A 20,195-nucleotide genomic window follows, 5' to 3' on the forward strand; every position below is an offset into this window, starting at 1 on the left:
TAAACTCTCTTCTCATACTTTCGTAAAATGACTAAAAGAACCATCTACTTACTTGTTCAATCTTGATTTCTGATCTGGGATGAGTTTGTCCCACATATTTGTAAAGTTGGCGGCGCTCAACATTTTGCAAAATACCTCGGGCCTCAGACAAATTTGGATCACTAGAATGCAGGATTTGTTGAAAAATGTTATCTGCAAAAGAGAATGATAGACATCCACTGTAATGCACTAGGCAAAGCAAGCTTTCGCAAACAGCAAAAAACCTGTAATGGCTATTACCATACCCCAAAATGAAAAGTGTAGGTGATAAAATGTGTTATTACCCTAAGGTACTCCAATGATCAAACTCAAAAGTTTGCAAGCCCATGTTAGAAAAGCACATATGAACAAGTAACTTCCCTCTGGTTACACCGTTTCTGGTACAGAGTCGAACTGCAGATTCCTCACCTTGTGGATTTATTCTAGTTGCCAGACTGGATATAGAAAGTTTAAAACAATTCTCTTACGTTTTGATAGGTGGTGCTTCGTGGTCCCCGTTGAGTCTGTTGGTTCCAGGTATGACGTTGGGCCACTGTAAGACTGCCACCACTGCATACTTATGTTAGTTTCTGTCTGATCTCCATCCGCGCTGTAAAAGAGCCAATGTATTCAGGTGTGAAGATGTTTCAGATTTGGTTCTTAGTAATGGACTGTGCGCGTCCATTCCACATAAAGGGGAGAAAAGACCTCCTGTGAGGAATCTGCAGTTAAATAAAGTCCACACCAGAAAAGGCGTCACCAGAAGAGACTTCTAACTTTGTGAATTATTACCAAAGCAGAGCCTCTTCCAATGGTGGATCCGTGGAATGACTTAGAACTGACAGATAGTACAAATTGCCCATCCAGCCACACATAGTTATCCAGGCATTAGTGCTTTGTGTATGTATGGAGGGATGCTCACAGAGGCCTGGCTAATGTCCATGACAGGAACACAGAGCACCAGCACAGTGGTGGCAGACTTTGCCCTACTGGTGGGAGCACGTAATACTTCTGGTGGGTGCTTCTGAACTAGCCCACAGCAGATCTTTATGTACAGGACAATCCATCGCAAGTGTGGAACTTTTCTTTTTTAGCTCCGGTGACACCAAAGAAAAGCTAGTCATCTTGACAGTATTCTCTGGTTTGATCAAAGTAATAACTAAGGGCCCTCTTCAAGTCATGTAAGTGAAGCTCTTTCTCTTTCTTAGTGGGATGAGGTGGAGCATAGAAGGTCAGCAGAGTAATGGATTGCCCTATGTGGAAGGTTGTAACCACCTTAGGTAGAAAAGCTGCCTTTGTCAGGAGTACTAGTTTGTCTGCAAAAGACAAAGTGTATGACTGTTTGACACACAAGGCCTTAAGTTTACTCACTCTCCTAGCAGATGTGAGTTGAACAAGGAACGCCGTCTTGATGGTCAAAAGATGCAAGGAGCAACTGTGAATAGGTTTGAATGATGTGTGCATCAGATAAGCGAGAACCAAATCAAGGTCCCACTGCAGCACCACAAAGAGTCTTGGTGAGAACATGTGGATTAGTCCCTTTAAAAAAAAATCACAATAGGCGACTTAAAGAGGAATAGCTGATCCAGTAATCGTAAAAATGACAAAAGGGCTGACAAATCACTTTAACTGTGGCCACAGCCAAGCCTTGCTGTGCCAATGAAAGTCAAAATAGAAGGATACCTGAAAAACTTGCTTGGAAGTGTTGAACTTGACATATCGAAGACCAGGCAATAAACGTCTCCAAGCACCCTGGACATATAGACTTAATGGAGGGAAGTCTGGCTGCCAAAATAACACCTACCACATCGGAAGAAACATCAAAAGCCATCAACTTTCACCTCTAAATCTCCACGCATGCAACAAAAAGGTTCTCCCTTATGCTCATGGTGAGGAACCTTCGGTTAGACAGTGTATCTATCAGAAAGATATTTACTGAAGTTAAGTAACTTTTCCTTTTGAGAGAAACTTCTAGCTGCAGATTCCTCAACTTTGGAATAGATACCAAAGCAGTACCTAGGGGAGGGGGATGAATGGACAAACAAAATCCTGAAGGACAGAGTGGGCAAAATGGGCAAAATGCCCCTCCCAGCGGTCCAGACAGGAGTGCTTTGTGAACATATGGAGGGATGCCCACATACCTGCCTGACAGATGTCTAGAACACGTACTCTGCATGCGAATGCAGTGGTAGCAACTTCGGTCCTGGAGGGGTTGGCTCGCAGACCTTCTGCAAGCTGCTTTTTTTGCCAATGTGTAGCAGATTTTGCAGAGCATGATCCAGCGCAAGCTGGTATGCTTTTGCACAGCCTTGTCTTTCTTCACTCTTGCAAACCCCACTAAGAGCTAACTTTCCACCCGGTGCTCTATGGTGTGATCAATATAATAACTCAGCACTAACTTCGAGCCCAAGCAACAAAGTCTCTCCTTCCTCCTTAGAGAGGTGAAAAGGAGCATAGCACACCATCAGAGTGATGGTTTGGCTGATATGGAGCGGCGTCACAGCTTACCGATGAAAGGATGCTCTGGTACAAAGAACGAGCTTGTATGGGAAAAAGGTGGATACTCCAGAATATGGAGCTGGGCGTTAACTGGAGACAAGAGGCCTCTGATCTCCACCGGTCCCAAGTGGCCGCAGTAGCTCAGAAACGACTCAGTCACTGCTGTCAGCTCTGGGTGAGGAAGAAAGAGGGGTCTGCCAATGATCCAATCGTGGTTCAGTAACCAGAACTGCAGATCCTTAGCAGTCTCTTCGATAATTTAGACCAGTATAGTTTCCCTTAATGTTGATCCCAATGGGACTTGAGATCCCACTGCAGAAGCCTGCATGTGCCACTTGGCGCGCTCGACCAGCAGGAGGCCATCAGTACTGCCAGCCACAGAGACAGCCTCACTGAAATCCAGAACCGAGGCTGAAAGATCGAGATCATAGCCGGAATGTCATGGACTCTCTTCCTTGGGATAAATCCACAAAACCGGACCATGTCCAGAACAGTTCCAATAAAAGGGAGCGTCTGAGAGGCAATCAGGTGCCACTTCGGTTATAGTGAACCTCATAGACGAAAGGAGGTTTGTTGTAGTCTGGAGGTGGTTTATAACTGCCTTCAACAGCCAGTCATGGAGGCAGGGGAAGACTGGAACCCCGAACCCCCAACCTCCAAAGCTGTGCAGATACCACCGTTATCACTTTTGTGAACACCCATGGGGGCACTGGTCAGCCTAAACGGGAGCACAGCAAACTGGAAATGTTCCTTGGCCACCATAAACCTCAAGTTGAACCGGCAGGACAAACATATAGAACTTGGTATCCTGCAGGTCCAAAGCTGCCATCAAGTCTCCAGGGTTGAGGTTAGACCAAACCAAGGCAAGGGTTAGGATCTTAAATTTCCCATTCCGGAAAGGGTTGAGATGGTACAGATTTAGGAAAGGCTGGAGGCCTCTGTCCTTCTTGGGGACCATAAAGTAGCAGGAATAACAACCATGTCCTACTTCTGACCCTAGCACCCTCTCGATAGTCCTTTTGGCCAAAAAGGCTTGCACTTCCTGCCACAAAACTGAGATCTGTTCCTTCATCAGATGTTGGGTGGGTGATGAAAGGTTTGGCAGGGAAAAAAGGGAGAGCATAACCTTTTATGACAATGTGCAGGTCCAGTGGCCTCTTGCCACCCCAGATGGAAATGGTGGACTTTGCCCCCCCCCCACCAGGTGGTTGTGGTCCTGCACGGACACTACAAGGATTTTTTGAGTGGCACTGAGGGAGGGTGGCGGGGACGAGGACTTTGCAGCACACTGACCTTGGCCACAGGAGGGTGGGAACCTCAGTATCTCCTGTGAAAAGGCTGAGTCCCTTGCTTTGGCTGGATCGACTGACAATGGGGAATGCCTTGGCCAAAACCTCCAAAGTAACAATGGAATTGTTTGGTCTGGGTAGAAAGACCCAGAGAGTGAGTGATAGCCCTACTCTTATTGAACCACTCAGGAGCAGAGTCAGCCTTGTCTCCAAACTGGCGAGTCCCATCAAAGGGCAAGTCCGTCAAAAAGGACTGGGTGTTGCCCGAGAACCCTGTTGCTCGTCACCACACATGGTGACGAATTGCATCTGTGGTGCCCATGGCATGCCAAATGAATTCTGTGATGTCCAAGCCACAATGAATCATGAACTTGGTTGCATCACAACCATATTGGAACGCCTGCAAAGACTTGTGCACTAAATCCCAAAGAGCATGTGTGTAACATCCCAACCCAATAAGCAGGACGCATTAATGAAATGCAGGGTCAAACTGGCAGGAGGAAAAGAGACACTCTCCAAAGGTCTCTAACTGTTTAGATTTATTGTTTGTAGGATTGGTTGGGAAGATATTGGGGTTGGACCAGCTGGTGGAGGCCTACACCGCAAAAGTCTCAGGAGAAGGGTGCTGAGACCAAAACGCTGGGTCATTGGGAGCCGGCCGATGGCACCAAGCGATCTGTCAGTTGACCAGTGGGCTAGTGCAAGGCTTCGCACAAGCTTCAAGAACAGTATCTGTGAGGGCATCATTGAAGGGCAGGAAGGGCTCAAAAGTGGTCTGACTTGGTTGGAGTAACTATGTGAAAGATTTTCTTTTTACCTACATGATTGAGAGTTTGAGATTGAGGACTTTGGCTGCCCTACACATGACTATAGTGTTCGCAGCAAACACTTTTTGGTGGGATCTAGGGCGAGAAAAGAGCTGTCTCAGGCAAGTCCTCATACCAATTTGTCTGCGTATAGTGTTGAGCGGACTCGTTCCCTGTGTCTTAGTTACCTGAATCCATGCCAAAGGGAGAATGTAAGGAATCGTGCCTTATAAGGGAGATCGAGGCTAGCCACTGCCGTTTCAATCTGCTGTGAGGTCAATTGTATTCCGCACAGCATCAACTTGATGGCAGAGAGGACTGCCTCTATGGGGAGAGAGGTTGGTCGTGGCAGAGTAGTGGAAGCCCTGTGGTGGGGCCCATGGGGACACCACTGGCAGTAACTCAGGTGGAAGACCCATCGCCTGTTTAGGGTCCGAAGGCATGCCAGTGGGAGCCAGCAGAGAGTCAAAGAGGAGGAGTATAGTGGTGCAGAACTTTTCAATTCTGGTACAGCATGGCTGAAGACCCTGGAATATTGGGTGGGGCTGAAACTAGCTGCAGAATCGACTGCTAAGTTTGCTAACTTATGGAGTGTGTAAGCAACATTTGGCGCTTCCCCCGTACTTAGTCAGGCGGGGTAAGAATGGCAGAAAGTAGCCAAACTCTATTTGGCCTTCTTGTACTTAACCGAAGACTTAGAAGTGATGAATAACTACCTCAGGAGTGGCTCTGTGGACTACGGAACTGGACCAGGACTGGGCCTTCACCTTGAAATGGTCTTTTTGTGCTTAGCAACAGAGTTTCTCCTTGTGCTCCCTGATGCCTTTGTGATTCATCGATGCGCAGTCTCCGCAGGTCTTGGAGTTATGTTATGTAGATCTGTAGAAATCAAAAACCTCATGGGAACAGTCCAGCCCGAACTGCCAAGCCATGCCTTCCCTGGACCAGAAACAAGCTTCCGAGGACCGGTTTCTGGCATTTCAGCAGTCTTCAGCCCGGCTTGCTTGAATCAAGTGGTGTGGAGAGCATGGGACTCACGTCTGAGCATACCCATCCCACTCTGGGTGACAAAATCAAAACCCACAGTTGATGGACAGAATGCAGAACGGGCTGGACTGTTCCCATGAGGCACAGGGTCAAGGCTGATTTGCATATGGCCATGTCTGAACTGGAGTGGTGTAGAGTGCAAAAAAACGATGGATTTAGGCCCAGATCTCTGTACTGGGGTGAATGTATGACATTGTTCTGCATTCTGTCCATCAACTGTTGTTTTGCATTTTGTCACCCCGAGTGGGATGGGTATGCTCAGACGTGTCCCATGCTCTCCACACCACTGGAGTGAAGCTATCCTGGCTAAGGATGGCTGATAGCCAGAATCCGGTCCTAGGATGCTTGAGTCCGATCCATGAAAGACATGACTTGGCAGTTCGGGCTGGACTGTTCCCATGAGGCACAGGGTCAAGGCTGATTTGCATATGGCAATGTCTGAACTGGGGTGGTGTGGAGTGCAAATAAACGATGGATTTAGGCCCAGACCTCTGTACTGGGGTGAATGTATGACATTGTTCTGCATTCTGTCCATCAACTGTTGTTTTGCATGTAGATCTGTAGAGCCCACTATCACCTGGGAGGGTATCCTGGCGCTGAGCAGTTGTGAGTTTAGGCACAACTAGGGCCCAGCAGGGCTACTGGAAAAGCCAGGTCTTTAGCTTCTTGCAAAATTCAAGGAGTGAGGAGCAGGCTTTTATGTGTAGCGGTAGATTGTTTCATGCTTTAAGAGCGTTTTAGAAATCTCGGCTGACGGTCTTGTTTTTCAGTTTGCACCGGATTTGTGCAAGTAGGAGACCAGACGGGAGGTGTCTGAAAGGGTTATGAAAAAGATGCTATTGTTGATGGTTGCTGGGCCAGTGGTATACAGTGCCTTGAAAGTGTGTGTGAAGAGTTTGAATTGTGCCTTTTTGTGAATGGGGAGCTAGTTGAGCTCCTTCAGCTGTTGTGTGATGGGAGTGCGGTGTGGGAGGTTAAGAGTGATTTCTGGCCGCTTAATCACTTCTGAGTTCTGAATGGTCTGCAGCCTTTTGGTGAGTTTATTGTTAATCGCGGCATTGCGGATGCTTCTATAGTCCAGCTTGCTTGTGTCTACTTTGCTGTTGATGAAAATCCCAAGGTTCTTGACGTAAGTGGGTGTTGGTCATAGCTCTGTTGGCTAACAGGTGAAGTCCCATTGTGATGTGCTCTTCCCATGGATCATAATTTTGATCATGTCGATGTTCAGCTTAGATAGTAGGTCTTCATCCAGTGGTCAATTTTAGTCATGCAGGAATTGAACTTAATGCTGGTACTGGGCATCTGGTCTGTGAGAGAGAGAATGAGTTGTGTCGTCAGCGTAGGAGAGGAGGCTATCGTGAGAGCGCATGATCCTTGCTAGGATTATGTATGAGTTGAAGAAGATCAGGTTCAGAGAGATCCTTGCAGAATTCTGCAGATATGGTTCCAGGAGTTACAGGTGTAGGGTTCCAGGCTGACTGACTGGATCATTCTAGACAGGAAGGTGCAGATCCTTCAGACAGCCTGTCCTTGGATTCAGATGTTATGTGGCATGGAATGAGGATTGGGTGGGATGCTGCGGAGAGGTCCAGGAGGATGAGGGCTGTATCTCCTCTGTCTAGAGTCAATGGATGTCACCTTTGGCAGAAATGAGGGCGATTTCTGTGCTATGGTTGGGTCTAAAACCAGACTGAGTGGTGTTGGAGAGTTGGTGGCAGCTGAGGTATTCGGTAAGGTGTTTGTTAATGATTTTCTTTAAGAATATAACAACACTCAGACGATGAGGGTACTCCTGTTGTGTGCACAGTGGGAAATCACTATATAGTAATTTACTCGTGATATATCTCTTTCTTAAAGTTGACGCTCACTTGTAGCAGCCCATCCTCAACAAAGCTACTTAAATAAATTCAATCAACAGCACTCCAAGGAGCATCTGTGTGTACTTTCACTAAATCAAAGCATTGAAATATGCAACTTGTCTAAGCATCAAAAACAGAATTCCAAACAGGTTTCTTTCAGTAATGTATCCAATTCTTTTAATTACTTCAGTTTCATTTGATGAAAAAATGTCCACAATACAGATGTTTCTTTTTCTTTTTTTTTTTTTGTCCTCATATTGCCACCTTGGTTTTGTTTTTATGATGATATCCAATGGTGTACAAGTAGAGTGTTGTCTCAGATTGTTAATATCTGGCAGGGCTAAACTTGACCAACAATGTTCTACCCTCAGCTCTTCCAACTTCAACCAATTGTAAACATCAAACAAAAAACCAGTGAAAGGTGGAGAATCTTGCCACAATCGTGTCACGCCCCAGATTGAATTTTAGTGGCGTAATCATAGGACCCGGAGAAGAAAAAAAAAATCTGGATACTCAGTGTGCCCAGACCAATAATTGCCAGAACGTTCTTTTATTCAAATAGCCAGCCCTACCCAGATCTAGCTTGGAGACTGCCAATGTAGAAGTAAACCAATCTTCAATTGTGGGGGGGCAAAGAGTCTTTCCATCTCCTGCATATCTCCCTTCTGGCCAACAAGATAGAATAGAAAACTAGCTTCTTCAGACTCTGAACACCATCCAAGATACCAAAGATGACAAGTGGAAGATCAATGACGATGTACAGGTTCAGGGACGATGACAGAGTTTTACTTACAGATTCCCAAAATGTGGTCAGAGCGGGACACTCAAAAAACATATGGCAGTCAGAGGCGGCCGCCAAGCCACACTTAGGGCATCCCACTATGCTCCCTGGAGAAAACTTTGAAAGCCTTAGAGGGGAATAGTAGGCTCAATGCATGGAAAAAATGTGATTTCTTTGGAGCCAAGATGGTTTCACAACATCCCACAACATTCCACAAGATGAAGTCCAAAGCACTTGCAAGTTACTATCCACCATAGAGGAAGACCAAAGATCATCAGGGAGTGAAAAAACACCATCTCTTTCCTCTATGATCAGTTTGTACCATGTTGAGATTTCTTTTTTGGCAGGAGATTTATCGACCAAAAGGGATATTAACTGGCTATGCCCACCTGGGGGGAGTTTGTTTCCACGGGTTGGCCTGGAGGTGTATGCATGGGACCAACTAGATATTTGAATGTACTTAAATCTAGCGAAGTTAGGGCCAATGATGTTTCTCAGGTATTCCCATGAAAATAATTCACCCTCCAAAAAGAGATCACCCCTTTCAGCCAACCCAGCATCCTTGATCGGGGCCGCAAGACAGTCATTCAAACAATCTGGGCTTTCTGGGAGATCCCAAAGTGGGGTCAGACTGCCGTAATACCCCATTTTAATGGCTTTGGTTAACTGGGCCCACATTTTAGCCACTCCCTGCAGAGTATTCAGCTTAATTGTTTTAAAAAAACTTTGGGTCTCCAAATTTGAACAAGAACCCTGATTGGCTGAGACCTTCACAATACAGATGTTTCATACGATATTCACGAAAAAAGTTGCTTGGCTTTATATACAATTCATCAACTACAGCCTACGCATTTCATCCCATCCGGGACACCATCAGGGCTGTAAGAATAAAAAAAAACACAAAGTCACCAAATAGCCAAAAAGCAAGACCAATCTATATCTCTTTTAACTTCCAATCTCCGTATAGCATCCTGCCTATATACCATTCTAAAAAGTATATTATAAATTAGAGCCAGTCTGCCCTAATTTGTAAAATACTTTTTAGGATGGTGTATAGGCAGGATGCTATACGGAGATTAGAAGATAAAAGAGATATAGATTGGTCTTGCTTTTTGGCTATTTGGTGCCTTTGTGTTTTTTTATTCTTACAGCCTTGATGATGTCCGGGATGGGACGAAACGCGTAGGCTGTAGTCGATGAATTGTGTATAAAGCCAAGCAACTTTTTTCGTGAATATCGTATGAAACATCTGTACTGTGGACATTTTTTCATCGAATGAAATTGAAATACTTAAAATAATTGGATACATTGCTGAAAGAAACCTGTTTGGAATTCTGTTTTTGATGCTTAGACAAGTTGCATATTTTAATGCTTTGATTTAGTGAAACTACACGCAGATGCTCCTTGGGGTGCTGTTGGTTGATTTTCTTTACAACCATGTCAGGGTTATAGGGAGATTAGTCTTATTTAACAAACGTTGAAGTTCCGCAAGGAGTTTCTTCAGCAATGGGAGGACAGTTGAGTGTTTCCAAGCATGCAGGAAGGTCGCAGGAGAAGTGGAGTATTCAGCAGGGTTGCAGTCTTCTGGAGTAGGCATGGTGGAAGTAGGAGTTTGATGGGGCACCTTAGTTGATGGACATCATGGTGGCAGTATATTCTTCTGGGATGATAAGCCATGTGGATAGCATTGGTTCTTTAGGTCAGATTGGGAGGCGTTTGGCCAGGTCTATCAGGTCTGGTTGCGGGCTGAAGTTGCTGTAAATTGTGATACTTTTGTAGCAGAATAATTGAGAGAAATTGTTGCAGAGGTCCTGTGAGTGAGTGTTCGAGTTGGAGGGGGCTGATGGTGAGGTGAAATCTTTCACAATGGAAAAGATATCTTTGCTTCTGTTGGTGCTGGCATCGATGTGGTCCACCAGAGCAGCAGTTTTGGTGGGCGCTGATCATTTGGTGGTAGCATCTCAGATCAGATCAGATTTCAATGTGCTACTATCTGCACTGTCCTAATTCATTCTCCATTTGTGCTTCACTGGCATTTCTTCAGTCTGAGTTCTTCGGTGTACCAGGTTTATCAAAAAGGAAACAGACACTTGTAACACTAGGCCATTGGTCATGTAAAATTAGAGTAACCTCAAAAACCCTATGCACATGTGAGTCTTGCGGTATATATGGTTCATCCGCCCCGCATATGGGTTGATGGCAGTTATCATTGGTTACTCTAAGTTAGTGATGTTGCCAGCCTCAACCTGAGGCACCTCTGGCATATAGTGCAGTGTCCAGAGATGCAGGAAAAAAGGTGTGTCAAAGGAAAAGGAGTGTAGAAAAAAACAAAACAGGGGTTTAAAAACTGAAAAATCACCCTAAGTGATTTTATTTAATGGTGTGATTATTCAGGTTGTTAAAAAGGATCTATTACTACTAGGTTGATCGAGTAACTAGATCATAGTAGTTGAAAAACACTTATCACACAAACGTCGACATGTTTCTGCTCTGTCGGCCCGCAGGGGTCTATAGAGCATTCGTCAGGACTAACTACAAAAGTAGACAAACAATGTTCGAATTACTCACACCTTTTGTGTAGTATTGCGTTTATACCCTGTACACTTTGCAGGGTTGTAACTCCTCCGTTTTCTGAAAAGAGAAGGGAGAAAACATCGAGAAAGACACACTCTTTTATACTCAATCCTAATTTAGGCTAGTACAACGAGTAGAATAACATTATTATTCATAGCTACAATCAGGAATATTCGTCTCTAAAGTAAGGAGGGTTAAGAATATGGTTCGAGCTTATCGCGCTGTGAAAAGGGAAATGTACGCACATTGCCAGCACCTTCAGCAAGAGGGAATTGAAAGTAGTGCGCGCTGGCCTCTTGTCAAACAAGCAGAGCGGGTCAGATATGTTATAGAAAAGCAGCCTCTACGAGCGCGTGTGGAAGCAACTTCTAGAAAGGAACCTATTAGGTAAAATGGGCGAGTTAAGTTAGACGCTGCGCATTCGCGTACCTTGTTAACAGAGAGTACTTGCTTGCGTCGGGGGGCCCTCGGGACTCAGAGCTGTATTCAAAAAATATCGAGGTTAATCAGTATTCTGTTGGTCACCTTACCGCAATTCAGTCGGAGATGCTGCACGACTCCGCCATTACCCGCGTGCACTGGTGCTCACGTCTTGTGCTGACTCTGCCCCCGGAAGTTAGTGAATCCGGCTGGGCAGGCGTTTTTAAAGGGAAGGCACTTTCTGCTCACGTGTTAGCGAGCGTATCTAGGTGGATTGTTTTTTGTAAGCAAAACTTTATTACTCGCAACAAGAGAAAATGGAAAATTTGCGAGTGTGGTTAAAAAAACGGCAGTCTCTTGTATTATAGATTGTACAGATTTACTGGGCTCACATTTTAGCTAGCGTTGATAGGTAGATTGGTTTTCATAAACAAAAATTTTTTTACAGCTTGCATCAATGAGTTTTGGCGAGTGTTGTTAATGAACTCGGCAGTCTCTTGTAGTGTCGATGGTACATCGTTTAGCGATTTCGTACAATGGAATTGAAAATTCATCATTTAGAAAATTGATGCCACGGAATAGAATCGTTAAGGCCATTTTCATAAGTTCTGAGGCGTTCCACCCACCTCTGTTCTTTTTCGAATAAAATTCTTTCACATCTCTGGGATTTGTCGGTTAACATTTCAATTACTGACCAGTGGATGTCATCACAGGAATGGCCTGCTTGCACAAAATGGGTACACAGTTTTGTGGTATTCTTCTTTAATCTTATATTACTGCGATGTTCGCCAATCCTTGTTTTTATTTTTCGGCATGTCATCCCGATATAACGTTTTCCGCAGGGGCAAGTCACTGTGTAGATGACATGGGTCGAATTACAATTCGTGTGTTGACGTTGTTGCCAAACAAAGGTGTCAGAAAGCTGTAATGTTTTTGTAGCAGTTGTAGTTTTGCATGCTACGCATGAACCGCACGGGTAGTGTCCAGTTACTGGTGACATAGTTATATCCCTGGGCAGACTCACTTGTTGTTTTTTTGGTGGCGGTCGAGTATGTACCAAGACATCCTTGATGTTTTTAGATCTCCTATTGGCAAACCTTGGTCTGGGCCAATTGAATTGTCCGGTGTGAAGGATATGCCAGTTCTTGGTAACTAGTTTCTTTACTGCGTAAGATGCCTGGCTGAATGTTGTCACACAGGTGGTTAGATCAGGTATTGTTTCTTTCTCAAATGTTTGTAGGAGGCATTCTCTTGGTTGATTTGTAGCTCTTTTTTTGCAGAGTTTGATTGTTTTCTCTGTATAGTTTCTTTGTCTCAGTCTGTCACATAATTCATTCGCTTGTAGTCTGTAATCTGAGTTGTTACTGCAGTTCCTCTTCAAACGAAGGAACTGACTGTAGGGAAGGTTGTCCCTCAATGGTTTGGGATGGAAGCTTTCATAGGACAGAATGCTGTTCTTGGCCGTGGGTTTCCTATATGTTTTTGTGTGTAACTCATTATCCTTTACGAATATGGTTATATCGAGGAAATCGAGGTTGCTGTTGGTGGCTGTATGTGTGAATTTAAGCCATGGGTCAAGGCTGTTAAGCCAGTTCATGAAAGTCTGTAGGTCCAATTTATTGTCCCAAATCATAATGATATCATCAATGTATCTCTTCCAGTATAAGATACTGGAAGAGAAGGTGTTGTTTACATTGATTATGTTGAGTTCTTCAAAGTGACTAACATAGAGCCCAGCCACCGAGGGAGCGAAGGCGCTCCCCATGGATGTTCCATGGATTTGAAGGTACATATCGTCTCCAAAAGCGAAGAAATTTTCTTTCAGTGCTAACTTACAGCACTCTAGAATGAAATGTCTTGGTGTTTTGAATTCCCAGTTTTTCGAGAATAAGACGTCTTCTAAAACTTGCATGGTATCGTTTTGAGGCAGACTAGTGAAGAGGGCTTCAACATCTAGGCCCACCAGAAGCATAGTTTGTGGGTTGAAAGGTTTTTTATCTATTTGTACCAAAAGGTCTCTGGTGTCCTTCAGATATGCCGGTGTTTGTTGGACAAGAGGCTTCAAGAATTCATCGGCAAATTTGGAGAGTGGTTCCAATATTGAACCGATGCCCGAAACTATCGGACGTCCTGGCGGTGGACTTCTATTTTTATGAGTTTTTGGCAAAGAATAAAAATAGGGGGTAATAGGTTCCTTCGCCATCAAAAAGTCAGCCTCCTTCGGGGTGATCCAGCCTCTCGTCTCAGCTTCATTGACCATAATCGCAATGGTGTTCCTGAGTCTCTCAGTGGGGTCTGAGTCTATCTTTAGATAAAACCTTGTGTCAGATAACAGAGCTAAGCACTGTGAGTCATATCCTTCTTTGCTTAAGATAACAGTTCCACCCCCCTTGTCTGCTGGCTTGATCACTATTTTTTCATTAGTTTTTAATGCTTCTAGGGCCAAGCGTTCGTTTTTACTGAGGTTTTGGTAGGGTTTTTTGTATTGCAATTTGTCTACCCCGTTTAGGAGTGCCTGCTCGAACGTCTGTAGTTCTGGGTGTACAGTTGAGGCTGGTGGATTAAAAGTGGATTTATTCCTCAAATTAGTATCACCCTGTTCTGTCGTCCCCATGTTGGAATTATGATTGGAGAAGAAAGCCTTCAATTTCAATGTCCTGCAAAATTCAGCTAATTCACTCTTCAATTTAAAAGTATCAAGCCTGGGGGTAGGAACAAAGCCCAGTCCCTTGTTAAGGATTTCGATCTGTTCCTGTGGTAAATCAAAACCCGAGAGGTTAATTACGAGGGATTGGTCTTGCTGGTAGAGGGGTGCGATGCTGCCATGCTGCGTGTCTGCACATTCCTCTGTTGGTCTTGCCATCTGAGGGATTTTTTCTTGCCTCTTGGCTGGTTTTGGCCTCTCGATAAAAAATGAGGTTCTTGTTGGGTGGTGTGCTGATTGTGCCCCATTTGCTGTTCTCCCAAGTTTGGCATTTGTTGCATGCCTTGATTGTATGGATCCATCCAACCACCATAAGGTGTAACAAAAGGCTGGTAATAAGGCATGTTGTACCCGTGAAAAAATGGTCTCTGCCATCTATTTCCTCTCCTTGGGCGGTTTTGTCTATAATTATTCCTGCCTCTCTTGGGGAAATAACCATCTGTACTGTTGAAGGAATTATTGGAGGAATTGTTAGATTCGTTGTCAGATCCTGTGTCTTGGGGGGAATACTCCTCCACGGTATAGGGGTGCATCTTTTCTTGGTTAAATTTCTTTAAATCTTTGCCAAGTTTGTTTAGTTTACTTTGTGTGAGAAATTCTCGGGTTTCTTCCAATTCCTTGTTGATTTCATCCAGCCTTTGTTTGTATACTGCAGGGTTGATGCCCTTCTTAAGCTCTTTTTCACAATCCTCAATCTCTTTCAAGAGCTTATCTGATAGTCTTTTCGCAGTTTTTACAATTAGTACCAGGTAATCGAGAGTACACTTCCACGAAATTGAGGACCAATCTCGTCGGAAGGCCAGGTCGCTCAAGAAGATACGTGGGGCATTGGTGACCCAGAGGTCTCTTGGGGCTGCTTTTACTCTAAGATATTCTGTCATTATGATTCCGTGTATAGATGTTCTCATCTCTTCTCTTTTTTTCTCCGTCAATTTGTCCCAGTCATCTGCCTGTGCTAATGCTTCCGTAAGTTCAGTGTTCTGTAAGAGTGATTGGCCTGCCAAAATTTCATCTATATCACTCGCATCAAAGCTCAAACCAAGATTTCCCTCCATTTAGAGTTTCGGGGTAATATCTATATATTCAAGAGTGTATATATAGGATATATAGTCCCGCTGCTGTGCGCAGCTTAAATATCAATCAATCAATGAGGAGGGACTAGGGATTTAGAAGGTCTGTTTCATTCCCCAGGGAAAGTACAAGGTTTATCAAAAAAGGAAACAGACACTTGTAACACTAGGCCATTGGTCATGTAAAATTAGAGTAACATCATGGACATCATGGTGGCAGTATATTCTTCTGGGATGATAAGCCATGTGGATAGCATTGGTTCTTTAGGTCAGATTGGGAGGCGTTTGGCCAGGTCTATCAGGTCTGGTTGCGGGCTGAAGTTGCTGTAAATTGTGATACTTTTGTAGCAGAATAATTGAGAGAAATTGTTGCAGAGGTCCTGTGAGTGAGTGTTCGAGTTGGAGGGGGCTGATGGTGAGGTGAAATCTTTCACAATGGAAAAGATATCTTTGCTTCTGTTGGTGCTGGCATCGATGTGGTCCACCAGAGCAGCAGTTTTGGTGGGCGCTGATCATTTGGTGGTAGCATCTCAGATCAGATCAGATTTCAATGTGCTACTATCTGCACTGTCCTAATTCATTCTCCATTTGTGCTTCACTGGCATTTCTTCAGTCTGAGTTCTTCGGTGTACCAACTGGCCTTGGGTCTGGATCTTGTATTGTTATGCTTGAGGGGGGCCAGGGAATTGGTGCATGAGGTGACCCAATTATTGACATTTGTGAGGGTTTTGGTGAGGCTGTTGCTGTGCTTGAGTTGGAGGGTGTTGAAAGCACCATTCCATTCTTTGTCAGTGATGCTGTTCCAGTTTTAGCAGGCTGGTCTGGAAATGGTGTGTGCGTTGGTTCAGGACGGGGATGGGAATCTTCACAAGGACGTAGTCTGTACAGGGAACTGGTGTGGGCTTGTCAACTTGGATGTTGTAGAAGTTGGCAAAAACAGGGTGCAGGAGGTACACAGCGAAGTGAGTGGGTCCCTCTACTTGTTGGATAAGGCGTAGACTACCAATGTCTTCAATGAGTGCTCTAAGGTATGTTTGGTGTGGTGTTCCAGGTGGAAGTAACAGCTCTGGATTGTGATCATTTGGAAGTAGATAGTTTTGACATTGGTGTTGAGCAACTATCGAACAGACAAATGGAGTAGGTTTTTTACCTGTAACTCCAGTTCTGTAGTAGGGGTATCTCTACTAGACACCATCTCTCCAGACGTCGCCTTCCTAACAGAAACTTTGATGAACGCCTCTTCAGCCCCAGACATCACCATAGCCATCCCGGAAGGCTACAAGATCATCCGAAAAGATCGCACCATCCAAACAGGAGGAGGCATCGCCATCGTTCATAAGAACTCCATCCGCATCTCAACCAGCTCGGACGTCTACCTCTCTAGCGCCGAACACCTTCACTTCCAGATCCACACCGACCCAAAGACCACACTCAGAGGCACCCTCCTCTACAGACCACCAGGACCCCGTGCACAATTCACTGAAGACATCACTGATTTTATCACCCAACACGCCCTCTCCTCCGAGGAGTACATCCTATTGGGAGACCTCAATTTTCACCTGGAAAAGAGCAACGACAACAACACCACCACCCTTCTGGACAATTTCGCCAACCTCGGACTCAAACAACTTGTTAATACCCCCACACACCACGCAGGACACACTCTCGACCCTATCTTCACCTCCAGCAAACATATTTCCTTCAGTCACACCACAGTTCTCCAATGGACGGACCACAGCTGTGTTCACTTCGTTTACAATAAGACCACAACCCACAACCATCCTCAACCTACCCTGCGAAGAAACTGGAACAAAATCACCATCGACCAGATCTCCACATCGCTTCTTCAAAACCCCCCTGCCTACTCATCGAACCCCAACCAAGCAGCCATTAACCTCACTCAATGGCTAAGCAACACTGCCGACAACCTAGCACCTCTGAAAAAACGTCAAATGAAGCTAGGCAGCAAAAACGCCCCGTGGTTCAACGAGGATCTTAAGAAATCCAAGATACTCTGTCGCTCCCTTGAGAAGGCTGGAAAAAAGACCCAAACACCAACACCAGGGACGCCTTCAAAAACGCCACCCGCATACACCACCAATTGATCCGGACTGCCAAGAAAACCGCATTCAAAGACCGACTAGACAAAAACGCCCACAACAGCAAGGAATTATTCAACATCGTCAAAGAGTTTACCAATCCCACTGCCAATTCCAACGACATCACCCCCTCTCAAACCCTTTGCGACTCACTAGCTTCATTCTTCCACGACAAAATTGCAGACATCCACAACAGCTTCGACAACCAACCCGAAGACCAACCCACCCAACCCCCTGCCGTACCTTCACCCCCCTTGAATATCCTTAATGACTGGAATCCAAAAACCACTGAGGACACCATCCGCCTAATGAACTCCATCCACTCAGGATCCCCCACAGACCCATGTCCTCACCACATCTTCAACAAAGCAGACTCCATCATAGCACCACACCTCCGAGACGTCATCAACTGCTCCCTCAACTCCGGCACCTTCCCAGAAAGCTGGAAACACGCCGAACTCAGCGCCCTTCTGAAAAAACCCACAGCTGACCCCACCGAACTCAAAAACTACCGCCCTATCTTGCTCCTTCCATTCCCGGCCAAAGTCATCGAGAAAGCTGTCAACAACCAGCTCGCCGCCTTCCTCGAAGCCAACAAATCCCTCGACTCCTCACAGTCCGGCTTCCGAGCCAAACACAGAACTGAGACCGCACTCATCGCAGCAACAGACGACATCCGAACTCTACTGGGCAATGGAGACACAGTCGCCCTCATCCTCCTCGACCTCTCCGCAGCCTTCGACACAGTCTGTCATAACACCCTGTTACAACGACTCAGAAACATCGGAATCCAAGGAAACGCACTGGAATGGATCACCTCATTCCTTGCCGGAAGAACTCAGAGAGTACGCCTCCCACCATTCAAGTCAGAGGCCACTGAAGTCATTTGTGGCGTGCCACAAGGATCTTCTCTCAGCCCCACCCTCTTCAACGTATACATGAGCCCCCTCGCGACCATCGCACGCCAACACAACCTCAACATCATCTCCTACGCTGATGACACTCAACTGATCCTCTCACTCACCAAAGACCCAAACATCGCCAAAACCAACCTACATGATGGAATGAAAGAGGTAGCCGAATGGATGAAGCATAGCCGTCTGAAACTGAATTCAGACAAAACAGAAGTCCTTATCTTAGGTACCTCCCCCTCCGCCTAGGACGACACTTGGTGGCCAGAGGCCCTTGGAAAAGCACCCATCCCGACGGATCACGCACGGAATCTAGGCGTCATCCTGGATTCCTCACTCTCGATGACCAGACAAGTCAACGCCGTCTCTTCATCTTGCTTCAACACTCTTCGCATTCTCAAAAAAACATTTCGCTGGATCCCCACCGAAACTAGAAAAACGGTCACCCACGCACTGGTTACAAGCCGCCAGGACTACGGAAACACCCTCTACGCCGGTACCACCGCAAAACTTCAGAAAAAACTCCAACGCATCCAGAACGCATCAGCCAGACTCATTTTAGACATCCCGCGCAAAGAACACATTTCTGGTCACCTGAAAAACCTCCACTGGCTCCCCGTCAATAAGAGGATAACTTTCCGCCTCCTCACCCACGCACACAAAGCTCTTTACGAACTTGGACCCGAATGCCTCAATACACGTCTTTCCTTCTACACCCACCCCCCCGCCAGCTGCGCTCTTCCAACCAAGCCCTCGCTGCCGTTCCCCGCGTCAACAAAACCACCATGGGAGGAAGATCATTCTCCTACCTAGCGGCCAAAACCTGGAACTCACTTCCCTTGCACCTTCGCCTCACTGAAAACCACCTAGCATTCAGAAAGCAGCTTAAAACCTGGATATTCGAGAAGTAATTCCCCACCCCTCTTCAAGCACCTTGAGACCCTCTGGGTATGTAGCGCGCTATATAAATATGTTGACTTGACTTGACACTTAAGAGAGAATTAAAGACAAATAATGCAGCCTATACATGCAAGGCTACACTGTCCAGTACTTCAACTAGAAATGCAAGGATATTCCAAAAATATCCCACTTAGGACCTGTCTGCCTGGTTTAACCATGGAAAACACTTCCCCCTTCACCAAATCCTTGGAATGATAGAGAGGAAGGACAGGACTGACAAGCCCCCATAGGCTGTCATTATGTGGCTTAAAAAGGGATACCGTGCCTTTAAGGAAACTTTCCAGAACTCTCCTGGTGTCCCAGAATGCACAGCAACTCCCTCCACTTTCAGTTCTTTTTGGAGGTGTATCAGCTAGACCTGTAGCATTCATCATTTCATCACTTTCTCCACCGGGGAGGAGGGTGGGCGCTTATGACTATAACAGAGATACCCCTACTACAGAACTGGAGTTACAGGTAAGAAACTACTCCTTCTGTAGTAGGGGATCTCTCTGTATAGTCATAATCTAGTGAATAGAATGGCAAGCCCATCCAAAAACACCCCGGCGGTGGCGAAAAAGACACCACTATTATGCAAACAGATTTCGCAGCGAAGTCTGTCCAACCTGAGCATCTGCCCTGGCATCAGAGTCCAGACAGTAATGTTTAGCAAAGGTATGGACCGACTTCTAAGTGGCAGCTTTGCAATGGGAACATTACGAAGCAAAGCAAAGCAGTTGTGGCCGCTTTGCCCCTGGTGGAATGAGCCTTCGGCTTACCCTCTAAGGTCTTATTCGCTTTCTGATAACAAAGCTGGATACACAACACAATCCACCTAGAGATAGATTGCTTCGAAGTAGCCAGACCAGTCCTAACCAACCCATAGTTGACAAACAATTGGTCGGACCTGCGAATGTCTTTAGTCTTATCCAGATAGAATTTCAACACCCTTCTAACATCCAGGGAATGAAGAGACCTTTCCGCTGGAGTAGAAGGATACTGGAAAAAAGTTGGTAAACGTATAGTCTAATTAACATGAAAATCAGAAATCACCTTGGGAAGGAACTTAGGATGAGTACGCATAACAACCTTAGCAGCATGAAACACAGTATAAGGTTCTTGGCAACACAATGCCTGAATCTCACTCACCCTGCGGGCCGATGTAATGGCCACGAGGAA

General features: G+C 45.5%; 1 protein-coding gene across 2 annotated transcripts in view; it reads right to left on the bottom strand.

Moving 5' to 3' along the window:
- The window catches only part of LOC147705920 (deoxynucleoside triphosphate triphosphohydrolase SAMHD1-like), a 1,309,615-nt gene that overhangs the window by 330,146 nt on the left and 959,274 nt on the right, over positions 1–20,195 (bottom strand). For both annotated transcript variants that reach the window (XM_086932390.1, XM_086932391.1), the window contains exon 12: positions 53–192. In XM_086932390.1, the coding sequence (XP_086788516.1) occupies positions 53–192 (140 nt within the window). The remainder of the gene's footprint in view (positions 1–52; positions 193–20,195) is intronic.

The sequence above is a fragment of the Lissotriton vulgaris genome, chromosome 7 (assembly GCF_964263255.1).
Source record: "Lissotriton vulgaris chromosome 7, aLisVul1.2, whole genome shotgun sequence".
Classification (NCBI taxonomy): Eukaryota; Metazoa; Chordata; class Amphibia; order Caudata; family Salamandridae; genus Lissotriton; species Lissotriton vulgaris.